Below are 25,744 nucleotides of genomic sequence, written 5' to 3'. Positions count from 1 at the left end.
TGGTCAAGGAGGAGCGGTCCCGCAAGGTCTGGCCAAGGATGCTGTCGCTCGCCCGTCTCTCGCTTGTTCTCCTGCTCTGCATCGACGCGACATTCGCCTGGCCTGAAGGACCGCAAGCACGGAGGCTCGTCGTCGACCTCGAGAAGCGGTCGACTGTAAGGCTGCCGTTTGTCCAGCGGATTTCGTCGAGCAAGGCGGCGGCGTCTTCGTTGGCGGCGGCTGCTTCTTCCTCTACCAAGACGACTGCACTCACGACAACGACGACGAGGTGAGTCTGCGGACGCGAAGGTGAGAGGAAGGAGCTGCGACAGACATTGTTCTTCGGTTGTCCAGCTCTCCTACGACGACGCCACCTCCTCAGACGACTTCTAGCCGGACAACGACGTCTTCCGTGGCTCCGTCGACGACTTCCACGTGAGTGGAAGACGCTGTACAATGAAGAAGCCGTGGACTGACCTTTCTTTCGCGCTTTCTGCAGACCCTCGACGACGTCTCGAGCTTCAACGACGACCGCACCCCCTTCTACGACCACTACCACAACAACGAGTACGACGACCACACCTGCTTGCGCGGCGACTTACCGCGGGGGGCCTTTCACCATCTCTGGAACGGGTGCGTCCTTGTTCTCCCTTTCGCCCCTTACACTCGCTTTCCGCGTTCAGTTCGTCTTTAAGCGCACTGCGAGACTTGAAGCTCGCGGCTGACTCGCTTTCCGCCTCGCCGCAGGAACCCTCCCCAAACCTACAACTTTCGTTAAGCGCAGTGGACAGCAACTCACCCTCAACGGCGGAAACTTCCGAATTGCGGGACCGAACATCTACTGGCTGGTGCGTTGGAGTTGTCCTTGCGCGAAATTTGCGGCGTCTTCTCCAATCGAGGCGGCGCAGACCTCCGCACAGCTTCGCGGATCTCGCTGACTCTTTCCTCGTCTTTCCGCAGTGCCAGGACGAGAACTCGGGACCTGCATGGGGTTACTGGACCGACAAAGGCGTGCGTCCCCTCTCTCTCGCTTCTTTCCATCTGAAAACATCTCCCTGACCGTCCTTCATCTCATCGCGCAGCGCGTCCGCGAAGCCCTCGCCATCGCCGTCGCCATGGGCGCCAACACCGTCCGCCTCATGTCGTGCGGCGTGTCAGTCGGGTCGAACAATCCTTACAACCTGGAGTTGTCGAACGGGAACTGGCAGGACGTTGCGGTGCGTTCGCCGACCTTCTCCTTGGTTTGATGGGTAGACGCTGATGAGTGAGTGAGGAGCAGTGGGATATTAGGGATTATGTGATCTATGCTGCGGGACAGTATGGGTTGAGGATCGTCCTGCCTCTCACGGACAACTAGTGCGTTTACCTTTCTCTCCCTCCCACCGCCATCCCGGGGCTGACCTTCTTGCCCTTCAGCAATTACTACGTATGTTGACTCGAGCTCACGCAGTCACCGAAGCCAGTCTAACGGCTCCTCCGCTCGCAGCACGGCGGCAAGTACTCCATCCTAGGTTTCTCGGGCGCCTCGACAGCCAACAAAGGTGCCGCCTTCTACACCGACTCCAACACGATCAATATCTACAAAGTGTGTCCATCCTCGTTCCCTTCTCCGACCTCGCTCCTCGCTGACCGCCTCTGAGAACAGGCGTATATCCAGAAGTTCCTCCAGCACACGAACGTCTACAACGGGAAGCGCTACGCGGACGATCCGACCATTCTCGCCTGGGAGACAGGTAACGAGCTTGGAGGTGCGTCCCTCTCCCTCTGCCTACTCTGCCCACTCGAGGAGCTGATGGGACCGCGAACAGGCTACATGAACGCCGAGATGTGGCCACCTTCGTCGTGGACTTCGGCGATCGTGAGCGCTATCAAGGCGGTGGATGGGAATCATCTGATCATTGACGGTGCGTTCGACTGCTCTCCTCGACTCTTTGGCTTCGCGAGACCTTTGAGCTGATCATGAAGTCTGCACCGGTCTGCAGGCACGAACGGCATCTGGAACTGTGCGACGAGCGCACTTGAATTGCCCTTGAAGGCGAGACTGACGCTTGGACGAGCGCAGACACGACCGGCGCGACTCCCGCCGGCCTCAACGTCGCAGGCATAGACATCGTTTCCGACCACTCAGTATGTCGCGCTCACCCCTCGCACTCTCCAGAGCGTGCTGACGAGATTGTCGTACGCAGTACCCTCGCAAAACGGATATCCTCTCGAAAGAACTTGGGATCGCTTCGGCGGCCAAGAAGGGTTTCTTGATCGGTTTGTCCCTCCTCGCATCCTTCATCCTCTACGATGCTGACGAGTATGACTCGCAGGCGAATTCGACTGGACCGCCGCCGGAGGAGGCGTCTCGCTCCCGACCTACATGAGCGCGATCGAGCAGAGCGGGTCGTACCTCGGCTCGATGATGTGGTCTGTGTTTGGACACGATGCACAGTGCTGCAACTATGTCACGCACAACGACGGGTACTCGTACGTCTAATTCCTTTCGCACTCGCCCTCCTCTCCTCCCTCTCGTCGCAACCTTTGCGCCTCGCTCTCCTTCTCGTCCTTCTGTACTGACGCGATTTCATCGTCGCAGCCTCTACTACCCTCAAGGACCCAACTCCGCCGCAGACCAATCCAACGCCCTCCTCGTCGTCCAACACTTCTACCGCCTAACCGGCCGCTCGCCTCCCTCATCCATGCCGGGCGTTGCATGCCCTCAACCAGTCTTCTAGAGTTTCTTATTGGGTTAGAGTGTATCCTGGGTTAATTGGGTTATTGGGTTTCTGGGTTTGAGGGGAAGTCAGGGTCTTGGGTGTTTGTTGCATGGGTTCGCGGTCTCCTTCAGCTAGATCTCTGGTAGACGATCTATATCACGCCTGTTTGCATTCATCGCATTGTCTCGTCGACTCGCCTGGGAGGGACGGAGAGGGCAAGAGGGGAGATGCGAATGCAGCGAGGCAGAGAAAGAACAACAAGGAAAGACTAGAGCCGCGACAAGCCAGTCTAGCTACTGTACAACACCAGTCCCCGTCCTTCAAACACCGTCCTCGGTGTGGAGACTGTCGGCGCCTCACTTCTTCGCCTTCTCCTCTCTCGCCTTGACCTCCTCCGCCGCCTTCCGCATGATCGTCAACTTCCCATGACTCATAGCTTGCGCAGCGATCTCCTTCTCGAGAGCCGAGGCGTGAGAGGAGGTGGTCCTCTGCGAGCGGGGCGGGAAGGAGCGAAATGAGCTTGGTGGATGTGGAGGAAGAGAACGAAGAGGGACAAACTCGGTGCACTTGCTGCTTCGTGACGAGGTTGGCCTTCTTCGGGGGGATTGTCCGGGCTATATGGTGTTCGAACAGAGTAAGCTATCACCCGAAAAGCGGCACCAGAGCGAGACGAGGGGTACTCACCGCCCTTCTTCGGGTCCTTGGGCTGCGCCTTCTTCTGCGTCGAGGATTTCGCCTTGTGGACGTTCGCAGGGGGCTTCGACTTGAACGACTGGGGCATCTTCGGGGTGCTCGAAGGGGTGGCGAGGAGTGTGAGGGGGTGTTTGATGAGAGGCGGCGAGGGGGTCGAAGGAGAGGAGCAGGAGCGACGGGACTTGGGCGGGTCTGGGAGACAATCTGAGAGGGTTGTTCGAACGACGGCAAGCTGGTCTACAACCCGGCTAGGCGAGGTTGAGCGTGTGTGAGGAGCAAGAGCGATGAAGAGGAACCTGCTTGGACTCGACCTCGACCGCTCGCCGCTCAGATTCGCTTGCTTGGGGTTCTTCCCGACTGCTATACGGCTATACACATCGAATCTGACCCGCTCGAAGCGTCGGAACAAGCTGCGATGCGGGATGTGAGGGTTTGCCTGGTCGGCGATGAGGGTGTCGGCAAGAGCTCCATCATCTCCGCCTTGATCAAGTGCGTAGATGCTCTCATCTGACCGTGTAGACGTATATACAGGCGAGACCAGCGCGCGCTGACTCTTTGCAACGTCGCGCACCCCCCCACTTCGCCAACACCCCTCTCGCCCGCTTCGACCGCTGAAAGGGAGTCGTTCGTCCGCCTAGCACCGCGGACAGTCCTTCCTGAAGTCACCATCCCGCCCGCCGTCACGCCAGGCCACAACGTGACGACCGTCATCATCGATACTTCGCGTGAGTGGATTGCGTTGGCCCTCGGCATCGCTCAAGGTGTCGTTCTTGGTTGTTGTACTGCATGGACTGACACTTCTTGTGGCTGCTCTTCAACGCACTCACAGCCCGACCAGAAGATAGGAGCCACCTTGTCAACGAGATCCGGAAAGCGCATGTCGTCGCTATCGTCTGTGCGTCCTGCGCCAGCTAGCTTGTTCGCTTCCGCTCGGTAGACGTAACATGCTGAGGATTCGTGTTGATCGATGCGCAGACTCCATTGACAACCCCAACTCCTTCGACCGCGTCCCAACCTACTGGCTGCCGACGATCCGCTCGCTCGGCGTCAACGTCCCCGTTATCCTCATCGGCAATAAGATTGACCTGCGAGAAGGGCAAGTGACGAACCAAGCACTCGAGGATGGTAAGTCGCAAGCCCCCCGCAACGCTGTCTCGTGAAACGCTCGTCCAGGACTGGCTTGCTGAACCATGACTTGCGCCTTGCAGAGATCGTGCCGATCATGCAGGAGTACAAGGAGGTCGAGGTGCGTCGGGTGAACCCCCCGATTGCTTGGCATGCCGCTGACAGACCTTCCACCGCAGACCTGCGTCGAGTGTTCCGCCCTCCTCCCTCTCAACATCTCGGAAGTCTTCTTCTTCGCCCAGAACGCTGTCCTTCATCCCACCGCACCGCTCTACGACACCCGCCAGCACACCCTTAAACCTGCTGCTGTCGCCGCCCTCTCGCGCATCTTCCGCCTCGTCGACGCGGACAAAGATGGCCTCCTCTCGCCCGACGAGCTGAACGATTTCCAGCGCCTTGTCTTCGATGCGCCGTTGCAGAGCAGGGAGATCGAGGGCGTCAAGGAGGTTGTCGAGGAGATGACGGACGGAAGCGGAGTCGAGGAGGGCGGGCTGAATGAGGAGGGCTGGCTCGCGCTGCATACATACTTCATCCAGAAGGGACGGCTCGAGACAACGTGGAAGGCGCTTAGGTGCTTCGGGTACGGCGAAGACCTTATGCTGCGGGAAGAGTTCCTTTACCCTCGGTGCGTCCCCTTCCCCTTTCGTCCGGTCTCTTGGAGCGCTCACATGTTGTGCGCCGCAGATTCGACATCCCCAGCGACTGCACAGCCGAGCTCTCCCCGCGCGGCTACCAATTCTTCACCGACATCTTCGAGCTGTTCGACCAAGACCGCGACGGGGCGCTCTCGCCTTCGGAACTCGACAACCTGTTCTCGACGAGTCCGGGGAACCCTTGGGCTGCGGGAGGCTTTCCGGAGACGACGTTGACAACGCCCGAGGGGGCGGTCACGCTGCAGGGGTGGTTGGCGCAATGGTCGTGAGTCGCGAGATTCTGGTCTTTCGAGCTGGTCAATCGCTTTGCGTGATCGCTGACTCTGCGCTGCTCTGAACTTGCGACTGACCTTCTATCGTCGTCCCGTAGCATGACGACCCTCCTCGAACCGCGTGTAACGCTCTCGTACCTCGCCTACCTCGGTTACCCACACTCGTCTGCCTCATCCTCGTTCTCCTCCTCTTCCTACCCACCCACGCCCTCACCCTCCGCCTCCACCTCCTCCCGCCGCAACCCGTTCTCGTCGACCTCCTCCACATCCGCCCGCGACTCCTCCCCCTCTTACCAACTCCTCCCGACCACCTCCGCCCTTCAAATAACCAAGCCCCGCCGACCCTCACGCCGAAAAGGCACTCCAGTCGAACGCAACGTCTTCCTTGCGTACGTGCTCGGCGCGGCAGGAAGCGGGAAGACAAGCTTGCTGAGGGCGTTCGTCGGGAAGGGCTTCGGGGAGGATGAGGAGGGTCTTGCTGCGGCTGTAGGGGGAGCGGTGAGGGGGAAGGCGGCTACGTGGCCTCGGAAGACTGGGGCAACTGCGGGAGGTGTCGAGGGCTTTGCGGGAGGAGAGGTGCTGGAGGGTGCGGGCGGAGCGAGGACTTTGCGCGGCGCGCTAAGTAGCGGACGAGGGAAGGGGAAAAGCGTGGTCAATTGTGTCGAGGAAGGAGGCGGCGAGCGGTATCTTGTGGTGCGTGGCATTATCTTCACTCCCTGAGACACGACGAGCTGACCGCGCTTCTCGCTGCCAGCTACAAGAGTTCGGCTCGACGTACGAGTCCGAGGTCCTGCGTAGCAAGAAGAAGCTTGAGCTGGCGGACGTGCTGGTGTTCGTGTACGACTCGAGCGATACGAACTCGTTTAGCTACGTCTCGAATTTGCGGGTGCGTCGGACGAGTCCTCCTGCGCCGCCGTGCCTGCTGTCCGTAGAAGGCGCTGACAGTGTAGCTCGCCGTCGTACAGCAACAATACAAGCTTGACGACATCCCGACCATCTTTGTCGCGACCAAGAGCGACCTCGACCTTGCGCAGCAGGCGCGTCCTCGTCCGCCCTCACCATTGCTTCTTGCGCTAACGTAGTCGTCCGGCAGCGTCACGAGGTCCAGCCCGACACGTACTGCCGCAAGCTCTCGCTGCGAGTCCCGCTGGCGGTCTCCGTCAAGCGCGGCGAGTTGGCGGACTTGTACCACACGATTGTGCGGATAGCGATCCACCCGTGCGTTTCACAGTCCTATTCCAGACTCAAGACATCTGCTGACCCGGTTGACTACGCGCAGCCTCTCTGCGCTGCCGTACGGACCCGACCGGTCGTCGGCTTCGTCGCTCCTCGGCTTCCCCGTCACACGGACGCAGTTCTACCTGTATGCGTCGGCCGGTCTGACTGCGACGGTCGCTGTCGGACTAGTGTGGTGGACACGCGCACGGATCGTCACGCACGCAGCAGGAGGAGGGGCGTCAGCTGGATCTGGCGGCGGCGGAGGAGGAACGGCGGGAGTTATTGGCGGCGCGAGCAAAGGGCTGATCGGCTGGCTCGGGTCGCTGGTGCGGTAATCTGCTGTCGTTGCAACTCACCATTCCCTGCGCTCGTTTGGGTGGATGCATGCTTCGAGAGGAGTGAGCGGGTCCTTTTTCCCTTGTTCTTCTTCACCTCGCTTCGTCTCTCGCTTCGTGTGGCTTTGTGCGCTGCTCGCTGTGACTGTCACGCTACGAACTCGCCCGTCATGAACGCAGAGATGCTCGCCGCGCTGGGCGGCATCGACACTGTCCCGTTCGGACAGCAAGGAGCAGGAGGAGGAGGAGGGGGACAGCCAGCGTTTGCAGCGCACCAGCCGAGGAACAGCACGCTGCTCGACCTCGTCTTCATCCTCGACTGCACTGGCTGTGCGTTCTCTTCCCCTCGTTCTCGTTGAGCGAAGTCCCGATGAGCTCACCAACTCGCTTCTCGCGGCTCGCGTGCGTGTGGATCGCAGCGATGGGATCGTACATTGCGGTGAGTGTGCTGTCCTGCGCTCTCGCCATGCATCGAGCCGCTCGAAGCGATGCTGACCTCGTCCTCCTCCTGACCCCCACTTGTCACGAACATCCTCACCCTCGCTCTCTTCCTTGCGCCAAATACTCGACGTGAATGTGACGACGATGCGAAACAGAGCGCGACCAAGAACATCGAGGTCATCTGCGAGAACATCGTCCAGTCCGGTCACCTCCCTTCGGCTGACTGCCTCAGGATCGGATTGATCGGGTACCGGTGCGTCCGTCTTGCTCGCTCAGCCGTGTCGTACTAAGAGTCTCGAGGAGGGACGGGAACGACTTGTGGGCTAGCTGGTTAGCTGACACACCTTCTCTTGCAGCGACTACCCTCCGCAGGACAAGTGCGCCGCGTCTCCCCTTCCTTTCGCTCCAATCCAGCTGACAGCGCAGTATCCGCAGCTCCTACGTCACCAAGTCCTTCCCCTTCACCTCCTCCGTCCCGACAATGAAAGAGCAGCTCAAGTCGCTCTACGCCTCAGGTGGCGGCGACGGACCCGAAGCCGTCACAGCCGGCATCCGCGCCGCGCTCGACCTCGACTGGCGCCCCGACGCAGCGAAGATGTGCGTCTTGATTGCCGATGCGCCGTGTCATGGGATTGGAGAGTATGGGGATGGGTTCCCTCAAGGCGGACCGGATGGGGAGGATCCGCTGGTACTGTGCAGGCAGATGGCCGCGGCAGGCATCCCCTTGGTGCGTTAGTCTCGCATGGATCGTCTCGCACTACACGTGGGCGAAGCTGGCGCAAGCGCGATGGTCGTGATTGGCGAGTATAACTGACGACTCACCGTTGCAGTTCGTCGTCGCCTGCGAACCCGCACTCTCCGGCTACCAATACGGCCTCGACCTCTTCAACGCCTTCACAGTCGTCACCTCCGCCCTCCTCGTCCCCCTCACGACCGCCGACCTCCTCTCTCACGTCATCGTCGGATCCGCCCTCGAACACCTCGAGATGGAGCGTCTCATCCAGGAGGTCGGGAATGCCGTCGCGGAGAGGATTCATGCGGGCATGCAGACGGTTGATGATGTCGCAAGGGAGCTGCATGAGAGGTTGTTGCTGAGGGGCGAGGAGACGAAGCAGCTCAAGTTCGAGAGCATCCACGTGAGTCACTCATTTCCTCCGGAGTCCGCCAACGTCCTGACGGACCGCAGTGCTGATCGGGTCTCGTGTGATGGCTCGCAGCGGGAAACGGAGGAGTCGCGGCATAACGTCCGGGTCTTTGTCGAGGCGCCCAGTCTCGAGGCCGCCAAGCCTCAACTGCAGAAGGTGCGTTCACTCCTCTGAGCTCGCTGCTCGCGAACGCTGACGACGCCAGTGACCAGATACGCGGCTCCCGCTTCACAGAGAAGTACCTCCAATCCCGTTACAACTCCTCCTTCGCGCGCTCCATCCCCGGCGCCTCTTCCGTCCTTTACCCGACTCTCCCTCCACGACCAGGCTCACACCCGACCTCGACCTCCTCCTCGCTCTCGACCTCGCCCTCATCCCCTCCTCGACGCGTCATCTCCGAGTTCAAGCCTTTCGCGGCGAGTTCCGGACTTAGCGTCGCGGATGCACCGCTTGGGATTGGGCATGAGAATCAGCCGTCGATGTCGGAGGACGAGGTGGACAAGTTGGCGCAGAGCGTCGAGCTCAAGTTTGCTGGGATCAGCTTGGAACAGGTGCGTCGCCGGTTTGCGCAGTTTCAGCCGTTCGAGCTTTCAGAGGAGACTCGTTGCTGATTCGCTGCCTTTTCCCTTGCTGCAGGCGAAGCGCATCACCGTCGCCTCGGCATGGCGCACCGCTCCGCCTCGAGCGTAGCGAGCGCATCCGCTCCTCGCCGCGCCCCCTTCTCGGTTCTCCTGTTACTCACGCCACTCGCACCTGTCTTGCTCACGATCGCACGCTGTCGAGCGTTATCCTCGCCGCATACCTTCCACGCCTTCGCATTTTCCACCTCGCGCCTATCTCGCTCGCACTGTTTTGCCTGTCTCCACTCGACTTTCTCTTGGGACGTGTTTATACCCTCTCGCTCTGCTCTGCAATCGCAACGTCTTGATCAATCGTCGCCGGTATGGGGAGTTGCCGGGGCAGGAGGACGCGTTGTCGAGGTTTGGTCCGCTCAAGGTACGTCGCGCGTCCTTGCCTCTCTTCCCCGCTCTTGCTCACCTTCTCTCCGCCCGACGATACAGCTGCTCGCTAGACTCCAGCTACGATGGGTTCTTCGCACAGCTCGCCTAGCTCGCGCACTCCCGCTTCTCCCTCCCGCTCCCGTTACATCGCACCCACCATCTCCCCTTTCGCTCTCAACCCTCCTCGCCCCGCCCGACTACCCGTCGAGCTCCTCATCACCATCATCCACCTCGTTGCCGCAGAACGCGTCGACAGTCTTGCGGGAGATCTCGCGCGGTTCTGCCTCGTTTGCCGGGCGTTTAGGGCGGAGGCTCAGCCACTGCTTGAGGAGATCTTCACGCTTGTGCTTGAGGTGGAGCCTATCTCGCTCCCATCAGAGCGCGCCCATAGGATATGTACGGATGGCTACGATCGGCCTGACGGATTCAACTGTGTCGGCTTCTCGCAGGAGGCCCTGGCACACCTTGAACGGTTACGATGGCTTTACTACTACAGGGTTCCGGGACCACGGGTACGACGACTCGTCATACAGGCGGTTGGTGAGTCGCGGACCGAGTCCCCCAATCTCTGCTGGGACGATGCGCACGCGTTTCCGCGCGCTATGCGCAATATCCAGTATCCGCTGCATGTCGATATGCGCGGCCTGTTCAGAGTCACGCGTTATCTGTTTGACTGGCAATTGGAGGGTCGTCCAGTCAGCCTCACTCTGAGTGATTTGCCGGAGACCGCCCCTCATTGGTCAATAGCCAGTGCGGCTGAGTATCCCCACGTCTACTCTATTACGCTACTCTCTCGACCTCATCAAGGTTACGGCACGAATCTCCGCCCCTTCGCAAACGTTGCCCTCCTCACCCTCGATTACGATTGCGACATCTACTTCTTCGACACTCTCCAGTGCTTGAAGAATCTCGAGCGTTTGACCTTCACCCTGCGCCATGATAGCACGAGCCGGAACGAGCTTGGGACGGCCCACTACCCTCGTCCACGACATCTCAATGTGGGAAAGCGGCGTATTCGGATCATGCTCAAGTGCGCGGCAACACTTCCTCGTCCAGCGCAAGTCATACTGGTTCTCGACCTCGCGTGCCTCGAGCCGGTCGTGCTCAGGCGCGCAGACAAGGCCTTTTGGCGCGACGTGCTGGAGGACATGTATCTTGCAGGCGAGTGGCCGAGGATGGTGCCAAAGACGGTCAGGGAGGTGGATATCTTGGCGCTGCTGTAGCGGGCATATCAAGGCGTAGAGGGCGTAGAGAACCCGACAGCTTTGCCTCCTCGAGTTGACCTTCGCAGTGCGAGCAAGCTTCTTCTTCCTGCAGAGTGAGCTGAAGGGCAAGAATAGCGATGAGAAGCGTCTCTGGGCACGAACAAGTGGAGCAACGGCCGCCGTCGCAATCTCGTCCGGCTCGAAGAACAATGCGTCGAACGCTCCTCTCTTTCTCCTTCTCCCTCACATCGCTCTCGCTCCGGAGGCGTCCCTCGCGTCATCATGGGTGCTCTCTTGAGTCTGCTTCGAGAGCTTCTGCGCCCAGCTCCTCCTCCCGCCCGCATTCCTGCCAAAGCCAAACCCGTCACCAACGCACCTCGCCCTGCGTGGTTACCCTTCGAGCTGTACCGACCCATCATCGCGTATGCCGCAGAGCGCCGAGAAGACGGCCTGGCGCCACAGCTTGCCCGGTTCTGCCTCGTCTCCCGCGCGTTTCGAGCGGAGGCGCAACTCCTCCTCGACCAGATCTTCACGCTTGCGCTCGAGCTTGAGCCGGTCCAGGGCATCTACCTCTACCGCTCTCATACCACGTGTCATTCCTTAGACTCCAGCAGCGAGGTCGTTTGTGTTCGGCTGACGGATGCGTCGCTGGCGTGACTCCTCAGCCTCCGAGAAGAAACGAAGTACTTCACCTTATCACCTCGTTACCGCCGCATCACCTTTTCTGTCACTCCTGAGCTGTGCGGCGTACCCGTCGTCTTCTGCGCCGGTCCGGCTTACGAGTACTGGTGGGAGATGGGCCGCTGGTCAACGTTTCTTCATCCCCGGCACGTCTTGAACTTTGGAACACTCTCCCAGCCGCGACTCAACAACCTGATTGCCTTGCACTGGACCGGACCAGCATGGGCTCATCATATCTTGCAGGATCTCCCCGTCAATCGGGCACGAAACAAGACTCGACCGGCGGATGCGGTCGGAAGGCGCATGCCTGGCTACACGGGACGGTCACTCAACAATGTACAGTCTCTCACCCTCCTTGCGCGGCCGCATGAGGGTCTCGGCGACAACCTCGCACCGTTTGCTCCGCTGCACAACCTGCACCTCGACTTCTTCTACCGACCCGACCCTCCCACGATGGACTTTCTTGAGTGCCTCGACAGCCTCAAGAACCTGACAATCACGCTTCGATACGGCGCTACGGCCCTGAACACCCTCAGCACGACAACCTACCCGAGTATCCCTCATCCCAGCAAACGCCGCGCCGCGCACAACATCGTCCGCCGCTTGATGGCGCTCGTCGCGACACTCCTGCGTAAAGAGCAAGTCAAGCTCACGCTCAGACTGCCGCCGCTGGAACCGCTACACCTGATGAGTCGCGACAAGGAGTTTTGAAGGAGAGTCTTTGCGGACTTGCGTGAGTTGGGGGAGTGGCCTCAGATGGTTCCGGGGACCGTGAAGGAGGTAGATACCTCAGCGTTTCTGTAGGAGCAGCTCTCAGGGCGTTTGCAGCCGTGGCAGACGCAACGGGCCGTCTTCGAGTCGACCTTCCCAATCGTCGTTGGCTCGCTCACCTCGATAGCTGCGCACCTCGAATCTTCCATTTCTCGCTACAAAAGCTTGCAAAAGGAGGTTAGAGTCTCAACGACTGGCTCTCGTACCTACGTGAGCCGGAAGCAAGTTGTAATCGCTCGAATACACTCGGGTTGTATTGCCTCGACTTTGTATTCGTCCTCGTTCCTCCCTCCCGTTCACTCACTCCGCCCGAATGGCTCGCGCAGACCGTGTCGTTGGCTCTACGCGTCGCTCAGGACGCATACAAGACCTGGACCTCAACACGAACCGCCCTCCTCGCCGTCGCAAACCCTCATCTCTCCCCCTCACTCAACACGCTCGCCTCCCGCCGACACTCCCGCTCGAGCTCGTCAAGGAGATTCTCGAGGTCCTGTACGACGCAGGAGGGCATGCCGGGACGCTAGCCGCCTGCTGCGCGGCGTCGCGGGCGTTTGCGAACGTCGCAAAGCCGATTCTCTGGCGGACGGTCGTCGTAGAATGCCAAAACGCCGTCAATCCGTACATGGAGGACTACGAGTCGCAGGCGCACCTGCCATGGTTCTCAGCCGAGAGTTGGGATCTCGCGGAGCGGACGCGGCGGCAATTGCGACTTCTCGCGGACAACGTCGAACTCGGCGCCTTCGTCCGGCACTTCACCATGGCGGATCCGAACGGCGTCGACAGGGTCAATACTGCACTGCTGTGGCCCCACGACATCGCCCTACTGCAAGACGCACTCCTGCGCCTCCAAGCTGTCGAAACCGTCCGCATCGGCGCCATTTTCAGCCGGGATGGCTACGACCTGCGCTTGCCAGCACGTAACCCGCACCTCCATACCTTGCGCCTACCAACACTTCCAATCGGCTCTGGCTTCACCGACTGCTTCCCCAAGCTCCGACACCTCTACATCGACGATTGCATCTGCCCACAAGACTTGCGACCTACCGCACCTCCCGTTACGACTCTTACGATCCGCCAAGGCATCTACGATATCGACGGGATTCTTGGCTCGTTCGACCGGACGCTCACCCGCCTCGAGCTCGACTGCGTCACGTATGGGTCCTCTACCGCGGAATTCCTGTCGAGCTTCGCACTGCGCATGTGCAGCGAGCTCACACACATCACGGTCGTCCTTCGCGGTGGCGATGACTTACACCAGCGGGTCGAGAACGAGGAGATGGAGCGGAAGAGGTTCTACAGCCCGTGCTTGGCCCCGTCAATCCGCGACATCGCCGACCTCCCGGTCATCCTCCGCTTCCTCAGCCACCTCCCTCGCTGTCAGCAAGTCACACTGGCTCTCAAGCTGCCGCAGTTGGCGGATCCACGCCTGCGCGAGAAGCACAACGCGTTGTGGGCGGACGTTTTACGGGAGATGCGCGCCGACGGGTCGTGGGACGAGTTGCTGCCCGTCACGGTCAGGGATGTAGACTGGAGCGGCGTGTTTGGGAAGGACGGATGAGGCATAGACGAGCGAGTGCAACGATGGAGACCAGATTGTGATCGTTCCATTAGCCCGCGTTTGTATTGACGAGATTCAAGTGCTTTCCGTCGCCTTTTCACCTCGTCGCTCCACTCGTTCACCGCTAGACACGGCCAGAACTGCTCGTACGACCCGCTCTACGCATCCTGAAGCTCCCCGGCACCGAAGCGAACAGCCCAACACCTCTCCCGCGCCTTTACCCCTCATCGACTCGCCGCCTTCTCGGCCGCCCACACTCCCGCTCGAGCTCGTCGAGGGGATTCTGGAGATCCTGTACGACGAAGGAGGGAACGCCGATGCGCTGGCCGCCTGCTGCGCGGCGTCGCGGGCGTTTGCGCGTTTGGCGCGACCCATCGTCTGGCGGACGATCGTCGCCGAGTGCCGCAACGTCCTCGAGCCGTACCAGAGCGAGTACAAGCACGAAGCGGCGTCGACGTCGTACTCCTCGGCATGCTGGGACCTGGAGGAACGGACGAGGCGGCAGTTGCGGACCCTCGCAGCGGACCCCGAACTGTGCGCTCTCGTCCGCACCTTCGTTGTCACGCCGCCAAACGGCGTCGAGAGGACATATCCGGCGATGATGTGGCCTACCGACTTCGCCCTCGTTCACAGCGCGCTCGTACGCCTCCCCGCCGTCGAAACCGTCGTGACCTGCAACATCCGCGACCCCAACCACTACACGCTCGATCTGCCGGCATCGAACCCTCGCCTGCACACCTTGAGTACGCACAACATCCTGTTCAACGAGAACCTCTTCAAATCCGCGCCAAACCTCCGCGACTTGAGACTGCAGGATGTCGAATGCCACATGCTGCTGCGCAAAGACTCGACACCCCGAATCACAAGTCTTGTCATTGGCAGCTGCAACTCCTACGCCGGCAACCTCGTCATGTCCCTCAGGGGCACCCTTACGCACCTCAAGATCGACTGCCACTTGACCGACACCGGTCCCGACGACTGGCTGCCTACGCTCACATTCTCGATGCTTTCCAAGCTCAAGGCCGTGACTTTCGTCCTGCGCAACTTTGCAACCACTCGCAACGAGGCCGCATGGACGGGCGACCACCGCACGCTTGAGGCGGATATAGTGCGAGACTCGACTGCCACCGTCACCCACATCCTCGAGATTGTCCGCTACCTACCTCGTCCACAACAAGTCGCCCTCTCGTTTGCCTTGCCGCCGCTCGCCAATCCGAGACAGCGCGAAGAGGATGGCGAGTTCTGGCAGCATATCGTGCAAGACTTGCGGGCTCACGGCGTGTTGGACGAGCTGATTCCGAATACGGTCAAGGAGGTTGATTGGAGCGGCGTGTTTGGGAAGGACTAGACTCTCGCATGGCTGTAGGACGAGCCATACTCGTGCAACTATTCGAGTTCTGCCCTCCTCCTCGCTCACGCCTTTCGTTCACGAAGCGGGATCCGCTCGCACGCGTGACAGACGACTACAAGAGCTGCAGGACACACGCACTTGTCGCTGCAGGCGTGCGAGAAGTCAAATTGTTGCTCCCTCCTCTCCGCCTCCTCCCTCTCACCCGCTACCCTCGTTCACCCTTCGCTATGGCTGAGACTGGGCATGCTGCGATCGACACAGGACTGGATGCTACCGAGCGCACGCTCGACCCGCCTGACGCCGTCCCCGCCGCCCGTCCTCTCATCACATCGCCTCGCAACCCGCCGCCGACCCTCCCGCTTGAACTCGTCGAGGACATCTTCGAGCTGTACTGGGACGACGGCGAAGAGGGCAGGATAGCGGTCGTACAGTGCTGCGCAGCTTCTCGGGCGTTCGCGGCAACAGCAGGCCCGCTCATCTGGCGCGAGGTCGTGGTCCAGTGCGAGAACGTCGTCAAGGCATACAAGCCCCCGAAATGGATACTGCCAGAGCCGCAGTACCTTTCGGCATCTCACTGGAACATCAGCTCGAGCGGGCGCAAAAGGCTGTGTGTCCTCGCCGACCGTCCCGACCTGTCCTCGCTCGTCCAGGATTTTGTCGTGCGCCCGCCGAACGGCATCGAGCGGTCGGAGAGCGCCGTAATCTGGAGCAACGACATGGGCTTGATACACTTTGCGCTCGATGGCATGCACAATCTCGTGCGCCTCCTCGCCCCTTCCATCGTCGACCTGGACAAGTACCCTGTCACCCTACCAGGACGCCCGCACCTGCGTCTGCAATCTCTTGCCGTCTACAGTATCGCGCGTCTCGAGCGCGTATCCTATTACCAGGACTTGACCTTCTTTGAGCTATGTCCGAACCTCATCCATCTCGACTTTTCTACGATGAACCTGTACCGCGATCCCTTGCCTGCTCTGCCCCCTCTGGAACACCTCACCTACCGCAGCAAGATGAAGTTTTCCACCACACACATGCTTGAGCTCCTCAGCCACTTCTCGTCCACCTTACGACGCCTCGACCTGGACGACCTTCCCGCTGCGCCAAACTGTGGCGACCGCCCACTTTCAAACCTTGGCAGCCTATCTCGTCTCGAGGCCATCCACGTGACGCTCCGACACCATCACGCCAGCACGAATGAGTACGTCCTCCCAGCCGAGTTTCTCGGCGCAGACTTTACGCAAGAGTGGGTGGACACGAGTGAGTGGGGCGCACTGGCAACGATGCTGAGGTGGCTTAGCACGCTGCCTCGCGCGGAGCAGCTCACGCTCGTCTTTGTGCTTCCACCTCTCGCCCATTCTGCGATGCGCGAGGCGAACAAGCGCTTTTGGCAGGAGTTCTTCCGTGCATTGCGGGACAGCGAGTGGTGGGACATGAGGGTGCCAAAGACGGTGAAGAAGGTGGACTGGACCGCGATCTTTGACGAGGATGAGGAGTAGCGAGTTGTATTCAGCTGCATTAGCACAACTTGTTATGGTGCACTTGTAATGCGGTTCATCGCTTCACCTTCGCTCGCTCGCTAGCTCTCGCTGGACATGGCTAAGACTGCTCACACTGCTCGCGACGGACCTCTTTTACACGCTCGCGACCCGTCCGACGCGCCCGAGGCCGTTTTCGCCGATCCTCATCCCGACTCACCGCCGTTCTCATCGCCAACACTCCCTCTCGAGCTCATTAAGGAGATCCTCGAGCTGTGCTGGAACGACGGGACTGCAGAGGGCAAGTCGACCCTGCTGAGGTGCTGCCACGTCTCGCGAACCTTCCTCGCCGCGGCTCGACCCATCATCTGGCGAACGGTCCGAATTGCGTGCAAGAACGTCGTCAAGCCACATGAGCCGGGCCATGACGAGCAGATGAAGAGTCCCTACTCGTCCTCTTCGTGTTGGCGACTCGACAGCTCGTCCCGCCGCCGACTCCTGATCCTCTCCGAGCGCGTCGACTTGCGTTTCTTCATCCGTCTTTTCGACCTGTGGCCGCCGAACGGCGTTTTCAGAACGGATTCGGCAACGATGTGGGTCAACGACTTTGCGCTCGTACAAGCAGTCGTCTCGAATTTGCCCGCCATTGTCTCGCTTGGCATCGCCTGGATCCGCGACCCCGACCATCTCTACCTTCGTCCGCCTGCACAAGGCCAATCCTTGCGCATTCTGACAGCCCGCGATATCAGTATTAATGTCGATTTTGCCAAGGCTTTCCCGAATCTCCGCCAAATCAACCTCCAATCGTTCTTTCTCCTCGACATCCTTCCGCGGGATCTTGCTCCTCCGGTCGAAAGTCTCTGGGCCAGTTCGCTCCAAGGCGGTCTAAGCAAGCTTCTCCACTCTTTCGCGGCAACTCTGCGCGCCGTCTGGTTCGATGATCTTGCGGGGCTATGCTGGACGGATCAGCGGACCCGGACCAACCTGTTTCGATCACTCGCCCGCCTCGAGTCCGTCACCTTTACACTTCGGGACCTCCACACCCGCACCAACGACGAAGATTGTCGCAATCCCCATCGCTTATTCCGAACGCACGGGTGGCTGGCTCAACAGCTCACTGAGGCCGTCCGCCTGCTCGATACACTTCCGCGCACAAAGCAGGTCGTTCTTTGTCTCGTTTTGCCTCCCCTCGCCAACCCCAAGGATCAGGTGTCCAACTGGCTCCAGTGGCAGGGCGCACTGCGGAATCTGCGCAAGGACGGCACATGGGACATGCTTCTTCCGCCGACGGTGAATGAGGTCGACTGGAGTGGGATCTTTGGCGAGGAGGAGCACGAGTAGCGCTAGACGAGCGAGCCCTGCAACAAGAGGACGAGTTTGTAATCGTTTCAGTATCCCAAGTTTGTATTGCGAAGATTACAAGCGACTCGCTGGCCTCTTCGCTTTCTTCGCTACTCTCGCTCGCCGCTAGGCATGGCTGAGACCGCTTGCACCGCTCGCCCCACTCCCCATGGGACTCCCCAGCATCCCAGCGAACCGCGCGACGCCTCTCACGACTCCCACTCCTCCCCAGCGCCTCATCAGCCAAAACTCCCTCTCGAACTCGTCAAGGGGATTCTCGAACACAGCTGGTCTGACGGAACCGCCGAAGGAGTCGCTGCCGTCTTCTCGAGCTGCCTGGCGTCGAGGGCGTTCGCGAGCGTCGCGAGGGCGATCATCTGGAGGGCGGTTCTTGTCGAATGCGTCAACGTCGCGAAGTCGTACGAGGAAGGATACTCGCAGGCCTTAAACGACCCGTACTCGTCGTCTTCGTGCTGGGAACTTAGCCCGACCGCTCGCTGCCGCCTCTCCGTCCTCCTTGACCGACCCGACTTGCGCATTCTCATCCGCACCTTCAAGATCTGCCCGCCCAACGGTGTACTGCGCTCCGAAACGGCTAGCATGTGGCCCACCGACTTCGGCCTCGTACAAAGCGTCATATCGACGTTGCCCAAAGTCACGGCAATCGGCTTAGCCTGGATCCACGACCCCGACAAACTCTACCTTCGCCCACCGTCGCAAAGCGACAGTCTACACACGCTCGCTGTCGCCGACGTCAAGATCGACGAGGAGTTCCTCGCGGTGTTTCCGAACCTGCGGCACCTTTCTGTCCGCAAATTCAGCGAGTATCGCCTCACAGAGCCGAAGCACCGTCCTCCGATCGAGATTTTCGAGTACTCTGGTCATGGCGATGCGTTCTCCCGGCTCTTCCGTTCCTTGGGTTCGACTTTGCTTCACCTCAGCATCGATAGGATCCCCAACCGCGACCACTTTTCCCTCGGCGAAGTCGAGCCGCACCCAGAGCTCCTGCAACCCCTCGTGCGACTTCAAGATTTTACAGGCACCCTGCGCGACTGGTACACGCGGACAAACGAGACCGGCTCGCGCAAAAGGTCGGCTCCGCGCAACGGCTTGATTTCCGACATCGCCCAGGTGTTCACCATCCTCGCCACATTGCCTCACCCCCAGCAGGTCGTTCTGCACTTTGTCCTGCCACCGCTCGCCAACCCGGAGCATCGACGTCGGGACAAGCGCTTTTGGCAGAGGTTTTTCACGAGCTTGCGGGAGGGAGGGTCGCTCGACGCGATGGTGCCGAAGACGATCAAGGAGGTCGACTGGAGCGGGGTCTTTGGCGAGGGCGAGTAGCGATCGAGTGACTGCACCGAGAAGACAAGATCGTACAAAGACATCCGGATTGGACGGCTTGCGGTGCCAGTATCTTGGTGAACTACCCGGAGCAGATGTCGCGAGAGACGCAATCTATCGATGCACCGTCTCCCTACGGAGTGAGCTCTTCTGCCCCGTCCTCTTCGTCATCCAGCAAGAACTCCTCAACCTCCTTCCGCAAATCCTCCTCGCGCCGCAGCTCCTTCTTCCCAACGACGCCCTGGTCCCGCTCTACTCGGATACGCAGTGCGTCTTGCACGTATGGCGGCAGGACGAGAGTCGAGGAAGCGGAGAAGGACTTCTTGGCGGCGGCGGAAGAGGAGGAGGAGGAGAGGGCGATGAGGCAACCATAGCATAGGTAGGGCGCGAGGGACGGGCCTGCGTCGTCGTCTGCTGCTGTAGGCGGTGGGGTCGAGGGTGTCGAGATATCGCCATTCGCGACAGCTTCGCCCGCTGCTCCCGCAGAATCGAGCAAATGCGCCTTCGACGGTTCGTAAGGCTTCCTCCGCGCCTCGATCCCGTCTTCCCCCGTTGTTCGCAGCGTCGCATCCACTCCCTCTCCCTCTGCTCGCAAGACAGCCTGGAGATCGGAGATGGCGATTGTCTCGCGCCAGGACTCGGCTTGAGCGCGCTCGGGCGCTGGGAGGCCGCAGACAGGACAGAGGCAGGCGGTCTCGAGGGGTGCTGACGGGCGAGATCGAGCTTGAGCAGCGACAAAGGAGGCGTGTGAGGAACGAAGGCCGAGTTTGTGAGATGTGCGGGTGACGGTCGAGACGGTCGAGGGGAAGGACGTCTCGAGCGAGAGGATGAAGTCTGCGCGCATGTCAACGGAGTCAGCCAGCTCTACCAGACGAAAGAGAAGACGGGAACTGTGCCGCTCGGGCTGCACCCGTCACAGCGAGCGAAGGAAGTGACCGACTGACCTTCGACCAATCCCTGAATCGTCTTCTTCTTCGCACTCTCGTCCACCACACCTCGTTGCTGCGCCGAAAGCGCCTCCAGCTCCATCAGCCTGCAGTAATGCTCGAGCTCGCCAAGCGTCGCATGCACGAGCGGGCGGACAACGAGCACTTCCCCTGCTCCTGAAGTCTGTCCGTTTGCGCCAGAAGCATCGCCCAGAGAAGCGGCCAGGTACTCGGCGCCGCTCTCCTCGCCGATCGAGAAACCGCGTCCGAGCGACATGCCCGAGAGAGTCGTAATGGCCGAGCGGGTGCCCGAGTCCCCTAGGAGGAGGACGGCGGGCGAGGAGGATGTTTGTCGGACGTGCGAGAGAATGAGGGAGGACCGGAGAGCGGCGCGGAGCGAGGCGAGGGATGTTGGCGAGAGTGACGGATTCGAGAGAAGGGAGACGAGGTGGGTTCGTCGAGAGTCGCTGTTGTCGGCTGAGGAAGCGGAGGAAGAGGCGGAAGGCGGGACGATGGGAAGAGAGGGCGCAAACGTCGAGACGGAGAGCGGGAGAGCCGAAGAATGGGCAGATGCGAAGGCATCCTCGAGCTTCAGCGCGGTGAAGCGGGCGAACGGGGTCGCTTCTTGGGCGACGCGGCGGACGTTGACGGTGGAGTCAGGCTGTCAATACGTATAACGGAGTGTCAGTAACGAGGAGGCTTTGCGGAGAGGTAGCGAACTGACCTCGCCCGGCACGCTGCTCTCGTCCACAAAGACAACCTCCAGCTCCGCAAAGACCGGCCGCCGAGGCAACCCGTGCTTCTTGCCCTTCCCTTTCCCGTTTGGTGCGCTCACGGGATCGGAGGTGGCGGGGGTGGAGAGGAGATGGGAGAAGTAGGTCGTCTTGACGAGGTCGAGGAGGGTCCTGTCAACACAAGCGGGTCAGAGGGTCCGTCCGCAAGTAGAAATGACTCCCTTTGACGCACCTCGAGCTGCATCCGCCGCTAAAGGCCACCACAAGCCTCGTCATCCGCTCTGAACCGTTCGCCTCGCTGCGACGGGCGTCCCTCCTCGCCGCGACATCCGACGGACCCGCAGAGCCCTCGTACGTCTCCCTGCCCTTCTCCGCGTACAGTCGGGCACCGTCTGTCCCTCGCCTGAACCTGCTCGCGAGCGACTGAGTAAAGTGGTCGTCGCAATAGGCCGTTCCTCGCGCGACGACCGTGGGCGGCAAGGCGCAGCGTGCGCAGTGCTGAGGAGTGTGTACTGGTTGTTCTGGCGCAGCTGCACCGTCGTCTTGCGGCTGAGAACACGACATCGAGTGAACGGCTCAGGGTTGACATTCGACCGCTCACTCTGCTCGACGCTACAACGGCTCGCGGAGCTCGCTGACAGTCTCAAGTGACCAGAAAAGTCTCCCAGACGAATGCTGCGCTGCGCAACTCGCTTCCCGCTGCTCGCTCCGAGTCCTACGACCCACTTCTCGCCTCATCGGTGCATACACACGCCCACACGCTCAGACGCCATGGGGAAGGAGTACAACCGACGCAGGGACGAGCGAAGAGAATTGCCGTACGAGGACAGGCGCGGGCAGGGCAGCGGCGGGGGTCAACGAGGCGACGCGGTTTATGCTGAGCAGGGGTACGGGTACGGGCAGTCGCAGGGCTGGCAGGACTGGCAGGCTGGTGCAACGAGGTTCGTACGATGATTACACTCAGCGAGGCGCGACATGCTCACCGGCACAACCCTCCTCGAAAGGCCTTACCCTCCTCCTTCCTTCGCTCCTTCGCCGCCTTTCTTCCCAAAGCAAGCCGCTCCTCCCTTCGGTGCATTCGACTGGGGTCCTTTCAGTCAGACGTATGCGCCGCAGCCCGGACCGTCGAACTGGCAGGCCTGGGGTCCGCCCATACCGCCTTTTCAGCCCTATAACGACGCTCCCTTCGTCCCGGCACCCGCTCAACCCTTCTTCCACCCTAGCGTACCGACTCAAGCACCCTTCTCTCCTTCAGCTCCTGACCAGAACGGCTGGCACTCCACAACGCCGCGATACGGTCCTCAGCCGCCCAGGTCCCCAGCGCGCGGAAGACGGGACGACGCTCGTCGGCAGGAGGGAGACCGACCCGACGATCGCGCTCCGATTTCCTACGCATACACCGGTGATGGCACCTACGTCCCTCCCGCGCGCCGCGAGCGCCTGCATAGGCGCGAAGGTCCCGTCTACCCGCCGACGCAGACGTACCTCGACGCGGCGAACGGCGAGTCTGAGACGTTCGAGACGGAGGAGCAAGTCGGCACGAAGGAACCTGTCGTGCTCATCCTTGATCTGAACAACACGCTCCTCGTCCGAGGCGAGCGGAACGCGGCTGGCAGCAAGACGCCCGTCGTGCGCCCTTACCTCGCCACCTTTCTCGAGTACATCTGCTCGACCACCGGGCCGGATCTCGTCTCGGGCAAGCCGCGCTTCCAGCCAATCATCTACTCCTCTGCCCGCTCGTACAACGTCCTCTCCATGCTCGCCGCCATCAACCTCATCCCGCCTTCGCGCGTTCCCCCGCCTTTCGACCCGAAAGCGCCTCTCCCTCCTTCACCTATCGCCGAAAAGTACCGCGCTCTCTCGCCCTCCCGCTCACCTACCCCACCGCCCCGCCACGGCGACTACGTTTACGTTCAGGCGCCGTACAAGCTTGAGCCGAGCGAGGGGGACGTCCTGAAACTCGTCTTTACGCGCGAGATGATGGGGCTGTCACCGATGGACTATCACGGCGACGTCGAAACGGTCAAGGATTTGGCAAAGGTGTGGGAGCGACTCGGGTGGGCAGAGGAGCGTGGATCGAAGGATGGAAGGAGAGGTTCTGCGACGTCGAGGGACGGTGTCGGAGAGGCGTTGAGCCCGGAGGAGGTCGCCCGGCGGGACGAGATGGGTGCGCAGCGGACACTCTTGCTCGACGACGAGGCTGGCAAGGCGGTTCGTCCGTTTCTCTTTCTCCCTGTTAGTGCAGCGCTCACTCCTCGACTTGCTCACAGGCACAACAACCGTACTCTCACCTCCCGATCCCGCCCTACCTCGTTCATCAGGGCCACATGCCTCGCACCCCCTTCATTCGTCGCAATTCTCGCTCATCCCGCTCGCCGTCTCCTATCAGCTCATCAATCGATCCCGACATCTCTTCATACCTCCGAGCCCTCGAGGTCCACGACAACCACCCGCCCGCATGGGACGACGCGCTCCTCCGCTCAGTGTGGGAACTCGAGAACTTGCGTCGCGAGTCGAACGTCGCGGCGGCGATCAAGTCGGGCTTCCTCCAGCGGATAAGGGACGATGCGCGCGAGGCGGTGGAGAAGGCGGAGGAGGGACAGCAGGTGACGGAAGAGATGGTCGATGCGGAGTTGGCGAAGCGCGGGAGGATGGTTTGCGAGAGGCTCGGGATCGAGGTCAATAGGAAGTGGGATCGGAGGTGGAGGCAGAGGGTGCTGCAAAGGCGAGAGGACATGCTGGCGAGGGCGGAGCGGGCAGCTGAGACGGCGGCGGAGTGAGCGGTGGTGTCCTTCGAGGGCGGGAATGGGAATGCCGCTTTGCAAGATAATATACGTTCGCCGCTCCTCAACGACAGCTAGCACACCCACGCGAGAGAGGGACGGCATAAAACATCATCTCATGTCAAGCGTCTCTACCGCGCCACGAGATCTACACCACGTCGCCGTCTTTCACAACGCCCGTCTCTTCCACCTCGATATCCAGCTTCGTCCACTCGATACCGGCATCCGCTGCGAACGGAAGCCTGGATTAGCGAGACTCGCAGAAAGCAGGGAGTCGCAACTCACGACCATACTTCTGCTGCAGCCATTCGTTCGCCTTGCGGAAGTGCGAGTTGCCGAAGAAACCGCGGCGGGCGGAGAGCGGTGAGGGGTGCTATGTAGGCGAGAACGATCAGCTTGGACGCGAAGAAGCGCAAGAGGCTGAGCGCACTGCAGAGGTCAGGATGAGGTGCTTTTTCTGTGTATCCGCAGAATGAACGGCATCAGCACGATTGTCGCTCACACGAGTTCTCGAGACGGATTCCGCGGATCCTTGCGCTCACCTTGTCCATCTTTGCAACACGCTTCGCCGCCCACGCACCCCAAGCCAGCACGACCACCCCCTTCCCCTTCTTCCCGTCCTCGCTCGCACCCGCATGCTTGTCGACCAGCTCGATCACCTTGTCCGTGAAGTCTTCCCAGCCGCGGTTCGAGTGCGAGCCGGCTTTGTGAGGCGAGACGGTGAGGGATGTGTTGAGGAGGAGGACGCCGGAGCGGGCCCAGGAGATCAGGTTCCTGCGAAGCGAAGGCGGTTAGTCTAGTGAGCTCCTTGCAGAAGACCGTCGAGCCGAGTTTGCGACAAGCAAATCGGCTCTCGTCATCCGTGCGGCTCACCCATGCTTAGGCACGTCGAACGCCGGGTACTCCTCCTTGATCTCCTTGTAGATGTTGCGAAGCGATGGTGGAATCTTGACGCCCGGTCGGACCGAGAAGCAGAGGCCTGCGCAGCGAAAGAGGCAAGGAGTCAGTCGGCGGTTCGAGTCGCGCGAAAGAGGGATTGGGCAAACCGTGTGCTTGGCCTATAGGACCAGCGATTCAGCATGCAGTCGGAGGTGCTTGTAGAGCAGTTTGGAGACGCACCGTCATCGTGGTACGGGTCCTGCCCAAGAATGACCACCTTGACATCCTGCAAAGGTGTGTAGCGCGACCAGGCGTACACGTCTCGAGCTGCGCGGAGCACGGCATGGAAGAAGCTCAGTCCAGTGCTCTCAAGCCAGGGGAAGAGCAACCCTCGCCGCCGCACGCACCTGGCGGAAACACCTTCAACTTCCCACCCTCGCGGTCCTTTTCCCCCTTCAACCCTTCCTTCCAGAGGAACCGCTTCAGGTCGAGGAAGTAGGGTTTGCGGATCTCGTCGCGGAGGTGTTCGAGCCAGGAAGGATGGAGGGTTGCGCATTCGAGAGCGAGGAGGTCGGATTCGGTGGGGGAGGAGCCGGTCGAGGAGAGGGACGAAAGGAGTGACGAGGGCGAGAAGGGCGACGAGGAGATAGAAGAGGTCGATGCCGTCGGCTCCACTGCTTCGGCCTGTCCTGCCTGTCCTGCCGCACCCGCAACAGTCGCCGCCGCCGCCGTCGAAAGAGGTGCGGCCGCACTCAGGCGCGCGCGCTTCGCAGGAGGCGTGGAGGCGCGCTGCTGGGCGTTGAGAAATGCTTCTGCCAGTCCGAGCTGTCGCTTGGTCGTCATCGTGCGTGTGTCGCGTGGGAGAGCGTGTTGTCGACGGGCAGAGAGATGAGGATCGGGGAAGGAGTGACGCGGTGGAGAGGGCGATTGAGGGCGCGTGTGGAGTCAAAGCAGATGTACAAAGCTAGCGAAGTAACAGTGCAGTCGAGCGAGACGAGTTTGCAGCCAGGAGAGCGAATGCAAGAGGAGGAGGAAGACAATCTCGCGGTCGCCTCGCTTCAGTGACCCTGTCTGCCTGCTATTACAGCCCTGTTGCATTCGATAAATACTCTCCAATAAGAGCTCGAGAGAA

The 25,744-nt window shown here is 60.9% G+C and overlaps 13 protein-coding genes across 13 annotated transcripts; 10 read left to right on the top strand and 3 right to left on the bottom strand.

The window, feature by feature from the left end:
- Positions 1-38: 38 nt before the first annotated feature.
- Positions 39-2,699, top strand: RHTO_07416 ((1-4)-beta-mannan endohydrolase; the record flags this gene model as incomplete). Its single annotated transcript, XM_016421072.1, has 16 exons — positions 39-268; positions 334-414; positions 479-612; positions 727-827; positions 940-990; positions 1,062-1,196; positions 1,259-1,335; positions 1,396-1,405; positions 1,466-1,564; positions 1,625-1,727; positions 1,788-1,883; positions 1,962-1,982; positions 2,042-2,106; positions 2,166-2,238; positions 2,295-2,451; positions 2,561-2,699. The coding sequence occupies 16 exons, from the start codon at positions 39-41 to the stop codon at positions 2,697-2,699; spliced, it is 1,572 nt and encodes a 523-aa protein (XP_016274193.1).
- Positions 2,700-3,037: 338 nt separating this feature from the next.
- RHTO_07415 (protein of Uncharacterized protein family UPF0390) lies at positions 3,038-3,462 on the bottom strand (the record flags this gene model as incomplete). Its single annotated transcript, XM_016421071.1, has 3 exons — positions 3,038-3,169; positions 3,240-3,295; positions 3,366-3,462. The coding sequence occupies 3 exons, from the start codon at positions 3,460-3,462 to the stop codon at positions 3,038-3,040; spliced, it is 285 nt and encodes a 94-aa protein (XP_016274192.1).
- Positions 3,463-3,789: 327 nt separating this feature from the next.
- RHTO_07414 (mitochondrial Rho 1) lies at positions 3,790-6,977 on the top strand (the record flags this gene model as incomplete). Its single annotated transcript, XM_016421070.1, has 12 exons — positions 3,790-3,863; positions 3,993-4,099; positions 4,204-4,269; positions 4,350-4,499; positions 4,583-4,620; positions 4,679-5,124; positions 5,184-5,417; positions 5,523-6,117; positions 6,179-6,310; positions 6,390-6,471; positions 6,507-6,642; positions 6,704-6,977. The coding sequence occupies 12 exons, from the start codon at positions 3,790-3,792 to the stop codon at positions 6,975-6,977; spliced, it is 2,334 nt and encodes a 777-aa protein (XP_016274191.1).
- A 170-nt stretch (positions 6,978-7,147) lies between these two features.
- Positions 7,148-9,253, top strand: RHTO_07413 (type A von Willebrand factor domain containing protein; the record flags this gene model as incomplete). Its single annotated transcript, XM_016421069.1, has 9 exons — positions 7,148-7,307; positions 7,397-7,416; positions 7,574-7,671; positions 7,775-7,795; positions 7,854-8,145; positions 8,249-8,554; positions 8,636-8,719; positions 8,776-9,114; positions 9,200-9,253. 9 exons carry the CDS (start codon positions 7,148-7,150, stop codon positions 9,251-9,253), a joined length of 1,374 nt encoding a protein of 457 aa, XP_016274190.1.
- A 394-nt stretch (positions 9,254-9,647) lies between these two features.
- On the top strand, positions 9,648-10,787 carry RHTO_07412 (uncharacterized protein; the record flags this gene model as incomplete). The annotated part of the gene is made up of 1 exon (XM_016421068.1): positions 9,648-10,787. One exon carries the CDS (start codon positions 9,648-9,650, stop codon positions 10,785-10,787), a length of 1,140 nt encoding a protein of 379 aa, XP_016274189.1.
- A 264-nt stretch (positions 10,788-11,051) lies between these two features.
- On the top strand, positions 11,052-12,161 carry RHTO_07411 (uncharacterized protein; the record flags this gene model as incomplete). The annotated part of the gene is made up of 2 exons (XM_016421067.1): positions 11,052-11,359; positions 11,435-12,161. 2 exons carry the CDS (start codon positions 11,052-11,054, stop codon positions 12,159-12,161), a joined length of 1,035 nt encoding a protein of 344 aa, XP_016274188.1.
- A 373-nt stretch (positions 12,162-12,534) lies between these two features.
- On the top strand, positions 12,535-15,127 carry RHTO_07410 (F-box domain, Skp2-like domain containing protein; the record flags this gene model as incomplete). Its single annotated transcript, XM_016421066.1, has 2 exons — positions 12,535-13,743; positions 13,976-15,127. The coding sequence occupies 2 exons, from the start codon at positions 12,535-12,537 to the stop codon at positions 15,125-15,127; spliced, it is 2,361 nt and encodes a 786-aa protein (XP_016274187.1).
- Positions 15,128-15,357: 230 nt separating this feature from the next.
- Positions 15,358-16,626, top strand: RHTO_07409 (uncharacterized protein; the record flags this gene model as incomplete). Its single annotated transcript, XM_016421065.1, has 1 exon — positions 15,358-16,626. One exon carries the CDS (start codon positions 15,358-15,360, stop codon positions 16,624-16,626), a length of 1,269 nt encoding a protein of 422 aa, XP_016274186.1.
- A 96-nt stretch (positions 16,627-16,722) lies between these two features.
- RHTO_07408 (uncharacterized protein) lies at positions 16,723-17,946 on the top strand (the record flags this gene model as incomplete). The annotated part of the gene is made up of 1 exon (XM_016421064.1): positions 16,723-17,946. The coding sequence occupies one exon, from the start codon at positions 16,723-16,725 to the stop codon at positions 17,944-17,946; it is 1,224 nt and encodes a 407-aa protein (XP_016274185.1).
- A 132-nt stretch (positions 17,947-18,078) lies between these two features.
- On the top strand, positions 18,079-19,290 carry RHTO_07407 (uncharacterized protein; the record flags this gene model as incomplete). The annotated part of the gene is made up of 1 exon (XM_016421063.1): positions 18,079-19,290. The coding sequence occupies one exon, from the start codon at positions 18,079-18,081 to the stop codon at positions 19,288-19,290; it is 1,212 nt and encodes a 403-aa protein (XP_016274184.1).
- A 133-nt stretch (positions 19,291-19,423) lies between these two features.
- On the bottom strand, positions 19,424-21,514 carry RHTO_07406 (cytoplasmic tRNA 2-thiolation protein 2; the record flags this gene model as incomplete). Its single annotated transcript, XM_016421062.1, has 4 exons — positions 19,424-20,124; positions 20,235-20,877; positions 20,941-21,121; positions 21,183-21,514. The coding sequence occupies 4 exons, from the start codon at positions 21,512-21,514 to the stop codon at positions 19,424-19,426; spliced, it is 1,857 nt and encodes a 618-aa protein (XP_016274183.1).
- Positions 21,515-21,721: 207 nt separating this feature from the next.
- RHTO_07405 (NLI interacting factor domain containing protein) lies at positions 21,722-23,730 on the top strand (the record flags this gene model as incomplete). Its single annotated transcript, XM_016421061.1, has 3 exons — positions 21,722-21,891; positions 21,955-23,161; positions 23,221-23,730. 3 exons carry the CDS (start codon positions 21,722-21,724, stop codon positions 23,728-23,730), a joined length of 1,887 nt encoding a protein of 628 aa, XP_016274182.1.
- Positions 23,731-23,881: 151 nt separating this feature from the next.
- Positions 23,882-25,455, bottom strand: RHTO_07404 (uracil-DNA glycosylase; the record flags this gene model as incomplete). The annotated part of the gene is made up of 8 exons (XM_016421060.1): positions 23,882-23,961; positions 24,019-24,106; positions 24,164-24,190; positions 24,276-24,507; positions 24,607-24,712; positions 24,780-24,791; positions 24,853-24,939; positions 25,020-25,455. 8 exons carry the CDS (start codon positions 25,453-25,455, stop codon positions 23,882-23,884), a joined length of 1,068 nt encoding a protein of 355 aa, XP_016274181.1.
- Between the last annotated feature and the right edge of the window lie 289 nt (positions 25,456-25,744).

This window comes from Rhodotorula toruloides (genome assembly GCF_000320785.1).
Source record: "Rhodotorula toruloides NP11 unplaced genomic scaffold Scaffold7, whole genome shotgun sequence".
NCBI lineage: Eukaryota > Fungi > Basidiomycota > Microbotryomycetes > Sporidiobolales > Sporidiobolaceae > Rhodotorula > Rhodotorula toruloides.
Note: the sequence above shows the minus strand (reverse complement) of the source record. Positions and strands in the feature narration are given on the sequence as shown.